The 17,435-nt window shown below is 40.9% G+C and overlaps 1 protein-coding gene across 12 annotated transcripts in view; it reads left to right on the top strand.

The window, feature by feature from the left end:
• The first annotated feature begins 3,362 nt into the window (after positions 1–3,362).
• CELF2 (CUGBP Elav-like family member 2) overlaps positions 3,363–17,435 on the top strand; it is a 490,120-nt gene continuing 476,047 nt past the window's right edge. For 3 of the 12 annotated variants that reach the window (XM_025213079.1, XM_025213084.1, XM_025213072.1), the window contains exon 1: positions 3,364–3,547. In XM_025213079.1, coding sequence (XP_025068864.1) covers positions 3,495–3,547 — 53 coding nt within the window. In that variant the 5' untranslated portion in view covers positions 3,364–3,494. Of the gene's footprint in view, positions 3,548–17,435 lie in introns of all 12 variants that reach the window. The other 9 variants (XM_025213055.1, XM_025213097.1, XM_025213090.1 and 6 more) reach the window with 4 other exon arrangements.

The following is a 17,435-nucleotide window of genomic DNA, read 5'->3' as shown; positions in this document are numbered from 1 at the left end:
GTTTCTTGACTGTTGGGATATTTCTTTACTGTAGAGACAGTGGAAGAAGGTTATAAAATGCTCTCCAAGGGTGGGCCAGGACTTTTGCAAAGCAAAGCACAAAACATATTGACTAGAGATAATATTTGCGACATGAGCTAGGCTTTGTGGGCTTTGCAGATATGGAGATTACATTGGGCTCAGAAATTTTGGAGGGTTTATTTAGGCAAGTTTTGATGTGGAGTCTGCAGCCTTGGACAAGTTGCTTTTCTAGGCCTCAGTTTCCCAATCTGTAAAATGGAGAGTAATGTTACATGCTCTCCATTCAGTGTAGATGAGGCATTATGCTATGTCAGTCTTAGGACTGGAATGTTATATATAGGTGCTCCTATCCTGTGGTTTGGTTCAGGCCCATCTTTATGTAAGCTACATGGCCAATAATGAAATGATGAAGTTATTTATAGCCCTATAATAGGACCTGGAGTGAAACTATTTCTCCCTTCTCCCAGCCTTAACTATATAACACACATCTTTTATAATGTGACAAAGACCCATGATATGATTGATACAGAAGGAAAAAAAAGGAAGTTTGAGGTGATAGGATATTTTCTTCTCTGTCTCCCTCCCTCCCTCCCCAATTCTGAAACATTGCTTAGGGTGAAAAAAGTTACACTTTTTTTTATCTTGGTAATTAACATGAATTAAACAGTGAGAGGCCTGTGAGGGAGTGATATAAATATGGTTGGGGGGGTTTAAGTGATTTCTTTAAAAGTGAGGTAAAGTGGAGAGAGTGGGAGAGGAGTAAGTGCTGCCCCTATATTAGCAAGAGACTCCCAGGAAGCTCACATGCTTGCAGAGAGGAGGAAAAGAGGGAATGTGTAATTTAGCCTTTAGGTAGAATCAAAGAAACATGAATTTTCCTTCACCACAACCATGAAACAAGGTTGCCGACCCAAGGGAATATTTTCTTAAATTTGCAATCTGCAAACTTTCTACTGACAACCAAACTTTTTTACTAGCAAGTGTTTTACTGATATGTCTTAAATAATGTAAATGTAATTCTTCAGCCAGGCCTTGCCTCGCTGCAAGATCCCAGTTAAAAGGGCTAGGTTCAAATTTAGGATTTAACATTAACCACAGTAAAAAAAATAAAAGTTAGTTTGGTTGTCATTGTGGAAAAAAAAAAGTTTTCAGTATTTTTTTCTTGGTTTGACTATCCTGTTTGACTGCAGCAATGGTTTTACATTGCGTTGCTCCTGTACCCAGGCCCTCTATTAACCCTGATGCCCCGACCACATCCTGCTGCCTCATCCAACCTTACCGCCAACCCATCCTGGAATGGACCCCCAAAAGGTGTACCTGCAATCCACCAATACTGTAGGCCAGTAGTTCTCAACCTTTTGCACCTTGCGTCCCACCAACCATTTTGTCAAAAAACCCTGGTCCCACCATGATAAAAACAAAACCCTACTTTTTCCGAGAAGTGTATTTTTACATTTACATGCATTTTAGTATTATATTAATCATTAATAGAAATTTTTAAGGACAAAAAAAGTCCCGCCTACATGATCTATGCATCCCACTGGTTGAGTAACACTGCTCTAGGCAGACAAAAGGGCTGTCCACAAAGCATAGAGTGGTGCTGTACTGCAGGGTGCTGTACTTCTGCCTGGACAACAGGTGGTGGTGCTGTGCTCCACCTGTCCTTCAACACTGCACCAAGCTTATTGCGGACCAGGGATCTTCAATCAGATCCAACTGCTCAGAGTTTTTATGGATAGCTGAATTTTTGTATGATTTTTATCCTGAATTTTTACTAGCTTTTGGACAGTTGGCAATCCTGCCATGGAAGGAAGCAACAGATTGGATTGCTAGAGGAGGGCACTAATCATGTAAAGCGCTTCTATGGGTTTATTAACAAACTATCTAACCACCTCACTATCTTTAATGTGTTTATCCAAACGAGTGCCCTGTTTCCTGTGTAGACAAGGTATTTTGGGTAAATCCGGTATCTTTTATTAGATCAAGTCAAATAGTTGGAAAAATTCTGCTTAGCAAGCTTTCAGGCACAAACGCCCTTCATGTTGCAGATGGAGAACTGCAGGAGAACTGGCATAAGGCATCTGTGGAGTAGCAGGGACTTTATCCTGAGTCTCTCAAGTTCCAGGCTAGTCTCTTTCTCACTGGACTTTCTTGCCTTAGGAATGCAAATTGTTCCTCACTTTCCCTGAGAGTTGTTTCTACTGGAAGACAGCATAATTTGGAAGGAGGAAAATGGAACAAGGGTTGTCCCTCTGCTAATGCATGGTTGGGGAAATATCCACCATTTGGTCCAGCCTAGCCCTTTCCAGAGGTTTGCCCAACAGTTGCATGTTCTGTCCAGCCCCGGCATTTTCATTACAGGAATTCCCTAATCTCCTCCAGTGAATCAATACTAATGGACAGGAGGGGACAATCATTTTTCTTTGAATGGGAGGTGTGAAGAGGGAAAAAAATATATAGACAGACACATTCAAAAACCAGTGTCAAAAACGTTCGTGCAAAAAATACAAAGAAAGCACTCATTCATATATATATTTTTAAATAGCGTATTGGCCCAGGAGAGTGCTGTTAAAATGCTGTGCACTCTAGTAATCTGAACAATGCTTTACTTTTTTTTTTTAAAGATGAGAAGAAAAAAAAAAAAGAATCTGGCTTGAAGGATTTTAAATAGACACCTTTAAGCCCTTTCAGGCTTTTATGGGGATACATTTGACTTTGAATTATTAAGCTTGTTCTACAAAAAAAAGGAGCCTTGTCCAGAAACCAGGGTGCTTTGAATTGGAGCTTAAGTTTACAGAGCTGTTATATTTGAGGGGAAAAAATACAAAACAAGCGAAAGCCAAATTTGTAAGGTTCTGAAGTTTTTGTTATGTTTGGTGTTTTTTTTAAAGGGGAGAGATGTGTATGCAGAGTGGGGAGTCGCTTTAGAAAGACCCTACTTGAAGTAGCAGAATCTAAACTATAGAAAAGAAAAGCATGGGGGATGGGAAATCCTAAACAACCTTTGGAAAAAGGATATGAAAGCAAACCTCAGAGGCAGAAGAAATACCCAAAAGGAGAAGGCTGCAGCTTGCAGTAATCTGTAAATGATTGCTGGCAAAGTCTAGAGGCTTCAAGCTTGATCTGTGTTTGTTCCAAAAGAAAGCCAAGAAGGACGGTGTTAATAAAGAGAGATTTAACCGAGAGCTGTGCTTGGAATAAAGTGGGCTACAAAAAGGTCAAATTTGATCAGTTGGAGCAGATTACAAGGGCTTTAAAAGGTAGTGGTGAAGAAATGAAACTGGGACTGTGAAGCAATATAGCACAAGATTGATTTTGGGGGAGGAGAGAAGCTGGGACAAGTGCTTATCAGCTTGAGAAGTAGGAAGAGCTCTGCTGGGGCCGTTGTCATTCCCACACTGAGCAGAGTACTTGCTGCTTTTTGTGGTTAGCCTTCCCCGCAGCTTTTTTTTTTTATCATTATTATTTATACAATGGTTTCTATAATCTCTGACTTGGATCCTCTGAAAAGCTGGAAAGTTTTAAGGTAGGCCTGTGTTTTCTTCTTTTTGGTACAGTCATCTTGGTTTAGCCCCCAAATTAACTGGAACTTGAGTTATAATCGAAATGTGAGCCCTGGGCTTAAGTAACAGAGGAGTTTCTGGTAATTAGATCCCTTTAAGATACAGAAAACCTTTAAGCAGATGTTTAGAGAGACTCCAGGGAGCATTTAAAATATACTTCTCCGTGTTACAGTGCAGCAAGGAAGTGCTGATCATTTTTTTAAAGGGAGATTACTCTGTAAATTAAAGTTAATAGTAAGTCTAACACCAGTTGATACTGCAGCAGGATTAACTCTTTGCTTTCATTGCTTTGCTTCCAAAGGGAACGTTTTAAGAAACTTTTAATCAGCGAGAGGTGGTGCAAAAGTTGATCAGTAAGGATGGATGTTCTTGCAGGGAAAACAAATGTGCTGTTGTCTTATTTTGTGCTGTTGGGCATTTCAGTGGTCTGTTGCTTCTCTAAGGCATAGGCATGGTCTTTGCAACTTGCTCGTGATTCTTGCTTTGCCCTATATTTAACAAAGCCAGTGAGAAATATAAACATTGTAACGGCCACATTTTTTTTTCCTGATCTTTTTTTAATCAGTGCAGAGGTTGTGAAAGTTTTATTTTAAAACTCACAGCCATTTAATGGGTCCTGGTTGATGCTATTTTAGCTGTATGCTTGTTGAACTAATTGCATGATAAAACTTTGACGAGTATTTTAGGGTAACTTCTGTTGAATGTTTTGACACCTTTTAAGTCTGAGTGGCGAAATCCAGGCAGTTTTCAATCTGGTAAGTCTGTTCCCGTTTTATGCCCTCTCTTAATACACAGGGTAGTACACCATGCTATTATACTTGTGTGAGGCTTCTGAAAGGAGTGCGACCCATAATTTTATATACTATCCTGTCTTTTACCTTTTTGGCATATGTCTTTTCAAAGTGCTGATTATGTTTGGTGATGAATTTGGAAACTGCAAAATATGAGTTCAAAACTTGAGCACTATTTTAATCACACTTCCTTTCTGGAAGTGTTCTCTAATACTTACAAGGTGTTGAGTGTATCTTCAGAAATGAAACTTGCCACTTGCTATCTGGGTCTCAGCTAGGATGTTATATGCCTGTCTGTGGTGCGATAACAGGCACATCCATCCAAATACACTGTAAGTTTGTTTTGGGTCTTTCTCACCTAGGATTGTTACTTTTCAAAGAGCTCCAGTGTATTTTTCCACCAAGCTAACCGCTACAATATTAAATTACTTTTAAACAGGAGAGAACTTTCCAAATCCACTGCAGAAATAATGATACTGGATGCAACATAGGCATAAAATATGATCGTGTAGTTTGTGAGGCTTTATTGGCATAGGGTTTGGGAGGGAGTGAAATCTTGAGTTACTTATGCAAGTCACTCCGAATGAATGCTAGTAAAATGTTTTTGCAACACCGCCATGTGTTTTTATGTATGTCACATGAGTTACAGAAGAGCTATTTTAAGAATCTAAACTCTTTGAAACATAATTTTACAACAGCTACTAAAGCTGTATTCCTATGTTAATAAAGTCAGGTGGGACTGGCTGAGCATTAACTGGGATATAAAGCTGTGGACTTCAAAGCTAATGCATTTGGGGGTAAAGAGTGTCTGTTGTTCGAGCTGGACTGAATTGTGCCTGTCCTGGATCTTAGGCTGAAGGGTTGTTATTGTTGTCGTTGTTTCGTGGGGGGAGGAGGGAGCAGGAAATGCAGCATTTTGATGGTGGTAGAGGAAACATGTCTTAAGCTAACCAAAAAAAATAATAAAAAGCCAATTTACTAACATCCTGAGGCTGATGAATTAATAGATCAAGGGTGTATGATTAAATTAATTCATCACACATTCTTGCAATTTATTGCATGTATATCGCATTATAAGTTAAGGTCTGGGAATACCAATTACATTTTCCAAACACATAATATGCAGGCAAAGAGTTAAGAATGCATGTAGCCAAAGTGATCAGCTGATGATAAATCCAAACATTATTTATGTGTTTGAATTTTAAACAGAAGACCAAACCAAGAAAAAACGTTACATTCATGTTTCTCTTTCTTTTAAATTTCAGCCTCTTTTACTTTTTCACACCATTTTCCCATTTCAGTTTCATTCTTCCTTCCACTTAATATTTAAATTCCCTCCCTCCACAAAACTTGTACATGATTGAGTTGGCATGTTTCTTGCAAGTTCTAGGGCCGTGATTCTCCACCAGGGTGCTGGGGCTCCCTATGGTACTGCCACATCCTTTGACGGATGCCACAAAGTCGGAGGAGATAAGTGAGGCCTAAGCGATGCCCCAGCCCCGTTGCCCATCCCCTGTGTAAGGAATTAAGCCCTATATTATATTAATTCGTTTTTGAAATTGGGGCCACTCAAGTCCCAAAAGTTTACAGAGGTGTGCCTCGAGTCCAAAAAGTTTGAGAACCACTGTCCTAGGGTATCAGAAGAGGTGGTTCTTTGGAAGAGATTTAAACGAGGTAAGCGTATGTCTCAGGCCAGCTCACATGTGGACAATAGCCATGTGTATAGTAAAAACCACATTTACACGGAAAAACAGACCAGCCAAGCATCAAAACTAAATGGGTCGGGCCAACACACACAAAGGGCAGGAAGAGCTACATTGGGGTTAGGAGGGGATATCAGCAAGTGGAGGCTGCAGAACTAATAAGGGATTTCAGAGAGGAAATAGGACAGAATAGGGGGATGCCAAAGCCGTATTATGCATAACAACGTTGCAGGCCCCCTTTCCACTCGTGTTTTGCTGCAATATAGGCCACAGTTCTCACTCTGTGTCAGGATCACTCGGAAAGTGTTATATTGTTAAACTCTGATGAATGGGTGTTAATAGTTCCCAATCTCCATAGAACAACACACAGAGTCTTAGTAAGGACCGTGTCCCATGTTAAACTTGAGACAAATTACCTGCACTTAAAATGGCAAGCATCCATGCATTCAAGCAGCAAAATACATGCTAAGTGTGATCGTGTGGTACCAACATGATGACTTTTTTCATGGGAGGAGCATCCCCAGATCATATTAAGAAATGTGGTCGGCTTTTGTCAAACTGCTCCACAGCGGTAATACGAGTTCCAGACTGGTGCAGTGCCAGGGCTGGGGCAATCAGCTGATTGTCTGTCCCAGCCCTCTCACCGAACTGGAGCTGGTTCAAGACCACCCCATGGACCCAGTGGGAGGAGCTGTACCTCTCCCAGGCTCAGCTCCTTGTGCCTCCGTCCACCTGCAGCAGAGACCCGGCCAGCGCAGTGTGCCAGGGGCAGGCACACCTGGCCTAGGCAGTGTTGGGCACATGGTGGTGAGGGCACCAGGCTCGGTGTATGTGTGTGGTTTGCATACTTCATAGGTAGATGTGCAAGCTGCAGCATCCAGTACTAGGTTAGGTAGGGGGGCGAGGGCAGCAGGGGCCCTGCAGCTCCAACCCAATCCAGAGCAAACAGAACACAGTAAGAATTACTGCTCAGAACACTTTCCAACTTTTAATATGGCACCATAATGCTAACTGTGATCTCGGATAAAGCATGTGCTAAGTGTTCCAGGTGACAGGGCCCTAAGAAAAACATTTCACACCTGCACACAGAGAAAACATTGTAAATAGCAGCAGCTATTGTCTGGTATTTGCAATATTATCAGTAGTTCTTGAACAGAAGCTGTTGCAATTTCAAAGTTATTACATGCTGCAGTATGAAGTATAAAGATTTACACATGCACAGGCAGCCAGCAGCACTTTTCTGAATTCTTTCTCTCCAAGAAATATGTGAAATTGGCTCCAGCTTTAGGCTTTATCTTCTCTACCATAAAAAAAAGTGTGTTCTTAGCTCAGATTAGCTTACTCCAGGTAAAGTCAAGACATTTTGTCATTTTTTTTCACAAGGATTAGCAAATTAATTAAATGCTTGGAGCAGGATGTGTACCACAAGTGGCATGCAGAGCCTCTTTGTGGAAGGTGGCAGATGAGGCAGGGAGCAGAAAGCGGAGCAGCAGATCAGGAGATGAGAACGGGTTGGAGTGGCACTCTGGGAACGTGTGGGGTTTAGCTTGTGGCATGCCTATGAAAAAAGGTTGGCCCCCACTGGCCTAGATGGTACCATGAATTTAACGTAGTAACTCATGCGAAAGCTACAAAGTTCCTTGATTTTTATGAAGATTTTAAGGAGTTAGTAAATCCATATTGGCTAACTTACAAACACACTCTTTTTGTAGTGAACATGTGTAATGTAGCTGTTTTCAATCTGTCCCACAGAATTGGGCTCTTGTAGCACAGCCAAAACCACCATTCACAATTAAAATACCAGTGAGGTCTCTCCCTATGTAAATTTTCCAAATCTGTTTCTAAATAGGTTTGGATTTTCATGGTCGAAGCAGTCTAAGCACTGGGTTGTTATAGTTGGTGAATGAGAGAAGAAGACATTTCAGTTTTTCATTTGTGATTACAAAACCGACAATACCATGGAGGATTTTCTCTGGATAATAGCCAGCATATTAAGAGAAGTTTAGTTGGTCTATGGTGCTTAGTTTTAAAATGGGGAAGGGAGTTTGAAGTACAGCCTGTGCAGTTATCTATTTCAGTTCATGGCCTGGGACTTTCCAGGGATACTTTTTAATTGCAAGTGGTGTTGTGCCACGTGTACCTGCCACAGCTGTGTGTTAAAATGAGACACCTATGGAAGTGAGTAATACGCAGAGATAGTTGGACTGGATAGGGAAGTCACTGCTGATTTTACTTCTGCCTCTGCATTTCAGTAGGACCAATAGAGGGGACATCAGTAGGGTGATGGAGAGGACTATTATGTTTTTTGAATTAAGTGGATGGAACATTTTAGTACGTTCTGGACAATCAGCGTGGAATTACCGTTGAAAGAAATTTGTCTATAATTCCTCTTTCTCTTTAGGGTCCTCGGACCTACCCTTAAAAAGGGCCTGAGTGTAGAACACAATCCTGGAGTCTATCACTACCCTGAAAAGATAAAGGAATTTTGGACCTCATTTCCCTTGTAATTGCCACAATATGTTTGTTAAAAGAAATAAATATGCAAGAAGACAGGGCGTATACATCTGCTGTTAATTGAAAACACATTGAAAAAAATGCTTTCCCATTTAACCCATTTGAAAATACAGGCCCTGTCAAGTTCAGAGATGCCTGTAGAGGTCATGCAAGCCAGAGCCCGTTACACAAATGATAGCAGCTGAGAGGAAGTTACAACATTTTCGCAAGCTCTCTGGGATTTTATAAAATTAAATAAATAGAATATAGGAGCGGTATAACACAGCCAGGTCCCTTCTGTTCTTGGGTCAGGCCTGTAACACAAAGTAAAATGAAAAGTACTTGCATCAAAGGCAAAACCCAGTGCTGCTAAAGGATATTTTCTTTCTCCCATAATTAGATCCGTTTCCGTTGTGCGTGCTTAGTGAGTTTCTACAATTGCACCCTAATTGCACAATGAGCTATACTGGCAGTGTGATCTGAATTAGTATTTCTGTATTTGAGTTCAAGTAGTGTGCCAAGACAAGGATCTTACAGGGTTAAACGAAAGACACAATTGAGAATTTTAAGCTATAGTACATAGATAGTGGTACACTAAGAAATGGTGTTAGGGAGTTAGGAAATGTACACTAAGAAATGCATTTTTCTTATTTCTTAATAAAATTTATTAAGAATTAAGCAATAAAATTTATTCAGAAAAATGTATTTTTCTTGCTTCTTAAATTCTTATTAGACTAAGAAATGGTGTTAGAGATTTAGCAGTTAGGTGTTACCTAATTGGTGTTAGGGAGAATCCTGTCCAAGGGGTCCATTTCTTTCTCAGTGCAGAATTATTCCAGATATATACATTTCTCATACTTGTTACACCAGCTTAAAATGGGATTTGTACCATTGCCTAAAGGAGACAGTTCTACAGTCTTTTCAGAAATCTTCCTGTTTTAGATCAAGGCTGAAAACGAGTTGACTACATAACTTGTTCATTTAAGCATGCAAAATTTTATCAGGGCTATTTGGAAGTTTAGCCATGTGACAATTAATACTATCCCCCATCATGGCTGTTCCACCATTTGGTTATTTCCATTGTCTAATGTTAATTCATAGATCATAGTTCCATTGATTTCAGCAGCAGATTTAGCATGGAAAGAAGGGATAGCCTAGTAGTTACAGCACTCGAGTCGGACTCAGGTCTCCAATTTCCTGCTGTGCCACGGTTTTCTTCTGTGATCTTGGATAAGTACTTAATTTCTGAGCTTCTCTGTTCCCCAGTTATAAAATGTGGATGATATCCATCTTGCCTATTTAAGCCATTCATGGCCAAACTACGGGTTTGCACAGAGCCCTAGTACAGGAGGAACCTTGCCTTGTTTTCTGCATCACTAGATGCCTACCATAATACAAATACTTAATTTTTACCTCACTAGTACCATAATTTAAATCTAATGAGATCAAGCCATCTATAGTTTATCTATAACATCTCTTCTCTCTCTTTTCTTTGGACCGAACACATGTGGAGTTTCCTAATTACATGAATTTTCCAAACTCCGCAGGTTTTTCAAACCTTTTAATGAGACGTTTTTCAACCCTGTGTTCTAAAATGTCTTGCCCAGAAGGGAATGCTCCAACTATGGCTCCACCAATGGTGAACTGCCTGGAGTGGAGTTTTTTTTTGTAAGACTTCATAATATCAATTACATGGATTTTTGTACTCTATCAACTATCTGTGAAAGCCAAGTTCCTTTCTTACATAACTGTTCTGTAAATAATATTCTCGCATTTTGATATGTGTTCTGTTGAATAGTTTCTTGCTAAATACATTGCTTTCACACTTAGTTCTTGTTCCTAAAGCTTCAACCTATTTTTTCTTAAGTTGTTGCATTTTAACTATCATTGCTTATCATGCATAATTCAATATGAATTCAGAACCTTGCAGCCTCTAAAAGCCGTTGGTACTGTTTTCAACTGGTCAGCATGTGTTGTTTCATCCCCTCTCTTACCTCTTTGCTTAATCCACAAGAGATATCGAACTGGGCAAAATTGCTTTGCATATTCAATAGAAAATGATTTTCCAGTTTGAGGGCAACCAAAGTTATTCAAATTTATTAAGCGCTTTGGCAGAAGCAAAAGTTTATATAAGCATTCAGATATCTAAGTGGTTCTTTTAATCTTTACTAAAACAAAATACTTACTGTTTTACGTAGGATTACTTGGGGCCTTTTTAAATTTTGCAAATGGCATGGTTTGGTCTGAGAGTTAATTTGTATACAATTTGCATTTTGTGTGATAGGCTCAAGTCTCTAGTTCAAAGTCTCCTGCTTCCCAGGATACTGTTTGAACCACTTGCTGATGGAGTGTTCTGGGTGGGTCTCTCTTGTTTGAAGGTATTTAACTTCACATTCCTTGGAGCTGGGATTTCAGCTAGATATTGCCACTCCTAAATGCCCCAACTACCAGATAATAGTTATTTTTACTCTCTAGCCTGTGACTATTTAATATAGTTATTTTTTTATTTTAAATTGTTCAACCAGATATATGGGAAGCAGCTAAAGAAAATGTTCATTAACGTTTGCAAGATGCTTTGGGTACACGTGATACCTTTTATTAGATCAGCTAAATAGTTGGGGGAAAGTTTTTTGCAAAGATCTATTTAGTTGGTCTAATAGAAGATATCACATCTACCCAAAGAACCTTGCCTGCCTGTGTCCTTAGACCAACATGGCAACAACCGACTACCTTTTATTAAGGTTTGATTCTTCACCATTAGTATGAGTTGTACAATTGATTCCAATGGCAGCAGCATCAGATGCCAATTGAAGCCAGATTTGCCCATGCACCTTGGCAATTGCCTATTTTGCCTACTATTAGTGGCTAGACTTGAATGCAGTAGGAATTTGAAATATAGTTGACTCCTCCTACCACCGACCTCCTGTGAGGAACTAGGGCTTCCTCAAAACACCCACATAACCTCAAACTTCCCTGCAAGGTCTTAACTTCCTATCCTGGTTCTATTTCAAACTCCACCAGTTCAGTGCTGTATCAGGATGCACTGTAGTTTTCAAGCCTTTAATCAGTTTCTATGAATTGCTCTTTAGGACTGTGCGAAACGGGCCCTGTTTGATTCAGATTTGGACTCGGCCCGAATCAGGGACAGTGATTCGATCCGTTGATTTGAATCACTGTCCCTGATTCGATTCAGCCAAATCCGAATCTGAAAATTCGATGCTGATTCAGCGAATCAGCAGTTTGGACACAGGCACAGCTTTAAAAGTTATTTTTCTACATACCTTGAGGTAGCAGGCATGGCTTGTGATCACTGCGGTGCTGGGGTGCATGGAACGTCCCACAGGAGTGTGGGGGTGCTCCAGCATGCTCAGCAGTGAACCCGAAAGTGGACTTCTGGGTCTGCCAGGGAGCACACTGGGGGACCCCCTGCACCCCACTCAGCTCAGCAGTTGGCCATAGGAGGACCCCAGGTGCCCCCCCAGACCCAGAAGGCAACAGTCGCTGAGCTGGGGGTGGGGAACTGGGCCCCCCCCCCAGTGTGCTCCTGGGTGAACCAGGAAGTTGACCAGAAGTGCTTCTGTTCCACTTCTGGGTCTGCTGCCGAGCATGCTGGGGGGTCCCCTGTGTTTCTGTGGGATGCTGCATATGCCCCACCATATCAGGACTCAGAGCCCCCGCTACCTAGAGGTATGTAAAAAAAAAAAAAAAAAAAACATTTAAAGCTATATCTATGTCCAAATCACAGAATCTGTCCGAATCTCTCCAAATCAATTTGGAGGGTTCCAAATCCATTTACAGAGATTAAAGGGTCCTCTGATTCTATTTGGATTTGGCCACCAAATTGGGCCGAATCTCCGCCGAATCAGATCGGGGACCAAAGCTTCACACAGCCCTACTTGGTATAACTTCCGTGTGCTTTTTTTCGGTTTGTGACACAACACCTTTTATTAGGAGCATAGAAAAATGAAGGGATTCCACAGATCCCGATTCTTTTGCTGTATAAGCATGTGTCTGTAATACATTGGGTTTGTCATAGAAAAAGGGGGTGGGACAGTTGAGAAGTCCCCTTCTTTAAAATGTTGCTGACATTACTATAAGGCATGCTTTAGGCCAGGGCTAGCCAATCTATGGCACGCATGTCGTAAGTGGTATGGACAGCTTCTGTGTGGGATACGTGACAGATCTGGGAGGGGACAGGCAGCATAGCCATGAAGAGGGCAGGAAATAGAAAGCAAAACAGCAGATCTGGCAGGAAAAGATGATCAGAGTGGCACTTGGAGGATGCAAAGCTGATTTGTGGCACACGTCATAACAATTAGCCCCCAATGCCGTAGACCAGCAATAGAAGATGGTATTGTCGTGATCTATAGAGCTGGACAAATAAATGATTACTCCCTCTTCCACTACCCTGATTTCAGGGCCAAATTAAAAATCCGCTGTGAGAAGAAAGGCTTGGGTTGGCCTGAAATTTGATGCATTTCAGTCTTTTCCAGGATTTTAATTCTTTTATTAAATTTAGGCAAATGTCAAAATTTAAAGATTTAGACTTTAAAAAAAAATGAAAATAAAATGATTTGCTAAAATAGGGCGCGTCTACACGTCACCCTACATTGCCATACAACACGCTACGTTGCCGAAGTGATCACATGAGTCTACATGTTACCAGCAGCCACTTCACTGTAGCAGTGCGCTTCCCCATTTTAGTGTGCCATTACCATGAAGTAGCCATGTGCCATGTGTATGGAGCGGTATGGGCAGTACTAAAGCACGATGCAGTAACAACATTGCTGTAGGGTGATGTGTAGATGTGCCTACAGTTTAAAAAAACTACAACATTGTTTTGGCCAACCTAAATCTACCTTTCTCTACAAGAGGTATGTTTGTATTGCAAATTTAATATGGATCTGATGCTTTTAGGCCCTTCTTGTTCATGGTTTAAGTACCTCAGGATCTCCACATGTAGACAGAAAATGGATGTACTTCAAATAAAGTCAGTATGGATACTTTCACTGAGGGACTAGGGACAGTCCTTACATATAAACCAGTTTAAGTGATTGGGAACCAGTTTAAACAGAAGTTCAATGCACATCAACCAGTTTCAAAATGTCCGAAACGGGTTTAAGACAGACCTGGATAAATGTAATATTAAACTTAACTGATTTAGGTTAAAGTAGTCTGTCAAAACTTCTGTCCCTGTACTCAAGTTAACTCTCAGTCCCCCAGCATCCCAGCTTGCTTTGCACCTCCACCGCAAACTCCCCCTTGCAGGGTAAGCAGGCTAGCCTTAGCCCAAGCTGTCTGCTCCAGCTGAGTGGACCAGCCCTGCCCCTGGGCTGTTACAGAGCTGAGGCAGCAAAGACTCTGTTCGGCAGCCCTTGTCCTACCTGCCTGTGCATGTCAGCTCAGTAGGGCAAGGGCAGAAGTGGGGGGACAGACCTCCCGCACCCCCCGGCCCTGACCCCAATCCCTGGTGTGAGTGTTTCCCCCTCATCCTGCATGAGTCTGATGTGCATGTGGGAGGGGGGCCAGTCCTTCCAGCCCATGGCCAGCCCAGATCCCCGTGCCTCAGTGGGGGTTCCTGCACCCCCGGCAGGGTTCCTTGAGCCCTGCTGCCAATGCAGAGGGGGAATTGCCCCCTTCCACCTATCAACATAATCTGGTGACAGTTTAGCCCCACCCCTACAGGTGTGGGGGGAGGGAGGGGGGAGAAGAGTCCCTCCGGCTTCCAATCTGGGCCACTGCAGGTGTCTGGCTGCTTTTCTGGATTCAAAAGTGAATGTAAATTCACTTCTTTATTGGTTCAATCTACAGAGCTTAGAGAAACCCATGCAGATTGAATTGATTCAGCCTCGGGCTTTTTAGACTGTCTGTACTTAGCCTAAATAGGTGGTAGGTAGTATACTCATGCACATCCTTTAAAAGGTGTAATTTTGAGATGCCAGCTCTGTCTTTGCTCCACCCTGGCATTGGGCCTACACAGGGGAAATGTTGATGTTTCAGGAGATAGTAGTTCTTCCACAGTCAGGTTTAAATCAATACCTATGGATACTGCTAAGGATGCTGTCTTTCAGCTCAGCTGCAAAATTGAGGTCCCGCATGTGGAATATTACAGACCTCCAAGTGAATAGATTTGCTGGCTCTGAAAAGGAGTTAGGTTTTGGAGAAACACATGCATCACAGCTGACAACATGTGTTTAGATGCTGAATATTAATCATCAGCTGTCCTGTCATCTTTAATCTTTAAGAATCTTTTTATCTGTATAGATAGTGCCTGCTTGTTGGAAAGTGAGACGGTTGCCCAAGGAACTCTGCAGGAAAAGCTTTTGGAAGTAAAAACATAGTCTAAGACAATGATCATACCACCTAAAAAAGACTTGAATTTTAGACCAGAGAGATTTATCTATATTTAACTATTAAGATGGCAATCGAATCAGTTTTGATGGAAAGATTTAATTTTGATTGAAATGGTGAATGTAGCCATGTTCATATCATTATAGGGACAAAGTACTTAAAATGATAATTTAACTGTACGTCTTTCCTTTCCACTTTCTTTAAAAAAAAAAAAAAAAGAGCAGAGCACAGTGAATAAGGAACTTGTATATAGTGAGGGGATTAGTAAGGGACTTTAAGGTTAAGGATCATTCTTGTGTTTGGCACGTCTTCTGTGTATGTAGCATGACAAACTCGTGCAAAAAAACCCAAACCTTTTTATGATGTGCATGTCACCACACTATCCTGCTTTTCATGTAACGCGTTTTGCAAAAGAGACATACCGGATGATGTCAGCTCTGAGTAATTGTATTCCACCAACAATATCGAGATCTCCCCTCCCTCCTGAATTTTTAATATGGTGAGGTTAACTTCACTTTTGATTGGAGACCTTCGCACTGCTCTGTTCTGAACAAGTTGCTGCAGTTCAGACAGAGGTGGCTTCAGGCCTTTGGGTTAATATAGCTTGTAGTAGGCAAAAGTCCCTTCAAGAAGAAAAGCTGTGTAAATGAACCTCATTATATATCTTAAGGTTTGATTTACTCCAGATTTTTAGTGAAGTGGAGTTGTCAAGCATATTTCCTGTTCAGCCTGGGACTGCCTTCCTCTTCTGTTTCTTTTTTTTTTTAATTTTAACCCAGAAATAGGGATTCTTGATCTTTGTCAGTATACTAGGCAGCTGTTCTGGGATTTTTAACATTAAGCATTCTGTTTCTGCCAATGGCCAGTGCTGTTTAGCATGGGGAACATCCAGTGGATTGAGAAAATGATGCCTGGCAGCAGTTACGATGTTGGCAACTGTGGTCAGAAGTGTTTTTATAATTAAAGTGTCTGTATGGACTTGGAGGATATATGAGGTCTGGAATGGCTGTGTGTGTAGGAGGTGGGCAGCATTTCAATGCTGAGGATACGGTTACTTAAGAACATGTAACCAATGGGGAATTTTCAAGCAAAAATGTTCTATGTATGCTACATCTGCAGTCTGGACTCCAAAATGCTTCTGGGAATAGAGCTACAATAAGCTTTAATTCACTAGGGTTTGGGCTTTTATTCTAACATAAGAAAAGATGACAACTGGCTTATTTGTGCTCTTTAGGTCATTGTTCAAGCAGCCTCATAAAATGAGCATGTTCCACTGACAACCCCAAGCCACCCCAGGTTTTAGAAGGAGATCGTGGCTGTACAAACTGCACAGTACCGTCAAATACTGGAAAGCAAGAAACAACTTGAAGTCCTTGACATGGGAGTTCTTATTACTTACATGTTTTCTTAAGCATTTTACATCTGCCTCAGTCCAAAATGTATGATTTTACAGACGGTATTTTTCTCCCTATGCGAAAATAGTTCATCTGCTTAACCTACAGTAACTCTGTTTCCTATGTCGAGCTGTGGGACTGCTGTTATTCACAGCTTTGATCCCACAGTTATATGGGGAGAGTTGCATCAACATCTGTAGGCAGTGTGCTGCTCTGTTTGCCATCTATATCCATAAAACCGCTTATTAATTAGAAGTTAGACTGTCAGAGCAGTGAAAATGACTGTGACTCCAAAGGACTGTTACATAATGCCTTGAGGTTAAGTGGATCAGAGCTTTAAACGGAGATCTTTGGGAATCTGAATACGTTCCTTTCCATTAGAAGAATGAAGTGGATGTAATCTCTCTCTTTTTTTTCTTTTTTTCCCCCCTCCATAAAAAGTTAGTTAGCTTTCAACTTCTAATCAGTTATATAAATGTCTGCTTAAAAGGATCTTCTGCTAAAACAGCCCCAACTATGACTACCAATTGAAACATATATAGTAGTGATTCTCAACCAGCTTGCTGTGGTGTGCACCCCCTTAGGTGTACACACAATTCACAGGATAAAATTCAAGATTTCGCATAGGAATCCATAGTGTTAAAAACATTCTGACTTTTCGTGGCCTGAGTTGTTTGAAACAGGAAGAACTGTCGTATTATTTTTTTGTGGTCAAAAAAGAGTGAAAAATGGCAGTAAGAGCGGGCATTTTCCAAGGGATACCTTAAGTCTAATGAGGGGTGCCTTGAATCTAAAAAGATTGAGAACCACTAAAAATTTAGAGTGTATCAAAAATATTTGGGTATTAATTATTCAAATGTTATGTCCCTTTTTCTATTAAAGGGTTTTTTTTTCCCTCCGCCTCTTTATTATTACTTCAATTCTGTTGCCAAAAAGAGAGAGAGATTCAGGATAATATACAATGAAAATAGATAATTATTCTTTTTGCAGCCGCTAAAACATGTTAGGTGTGATACAGTATAAGCATAGAGGGACAGGTCATAGTAATGGGAAAATTACAGTGTCATTTTGCATGTGACCTGACTGCATAGTGGTAAATGTAGGATTTGAATGAAGAAG

The sequence above is a fragment of the Alligator sinensis genome, unplaced genomic scaffold, assembly GCF_000455745.1.
Source record: "Alligator sinensis unplaced genomic scaffold, ASM45574v1 scaffold268_1, whole genome shotgun sequence".
Lineage (NCBI taxonomy): Eukaryota > Metazoa > Chordata > Crocodylia > Alligatoridae > Alligator > Alligator sinensis.
Note: the sequence above shows the minus strand (reverse complement) of the source record. Positions and strands in the feature narration are given on the sequence as shown.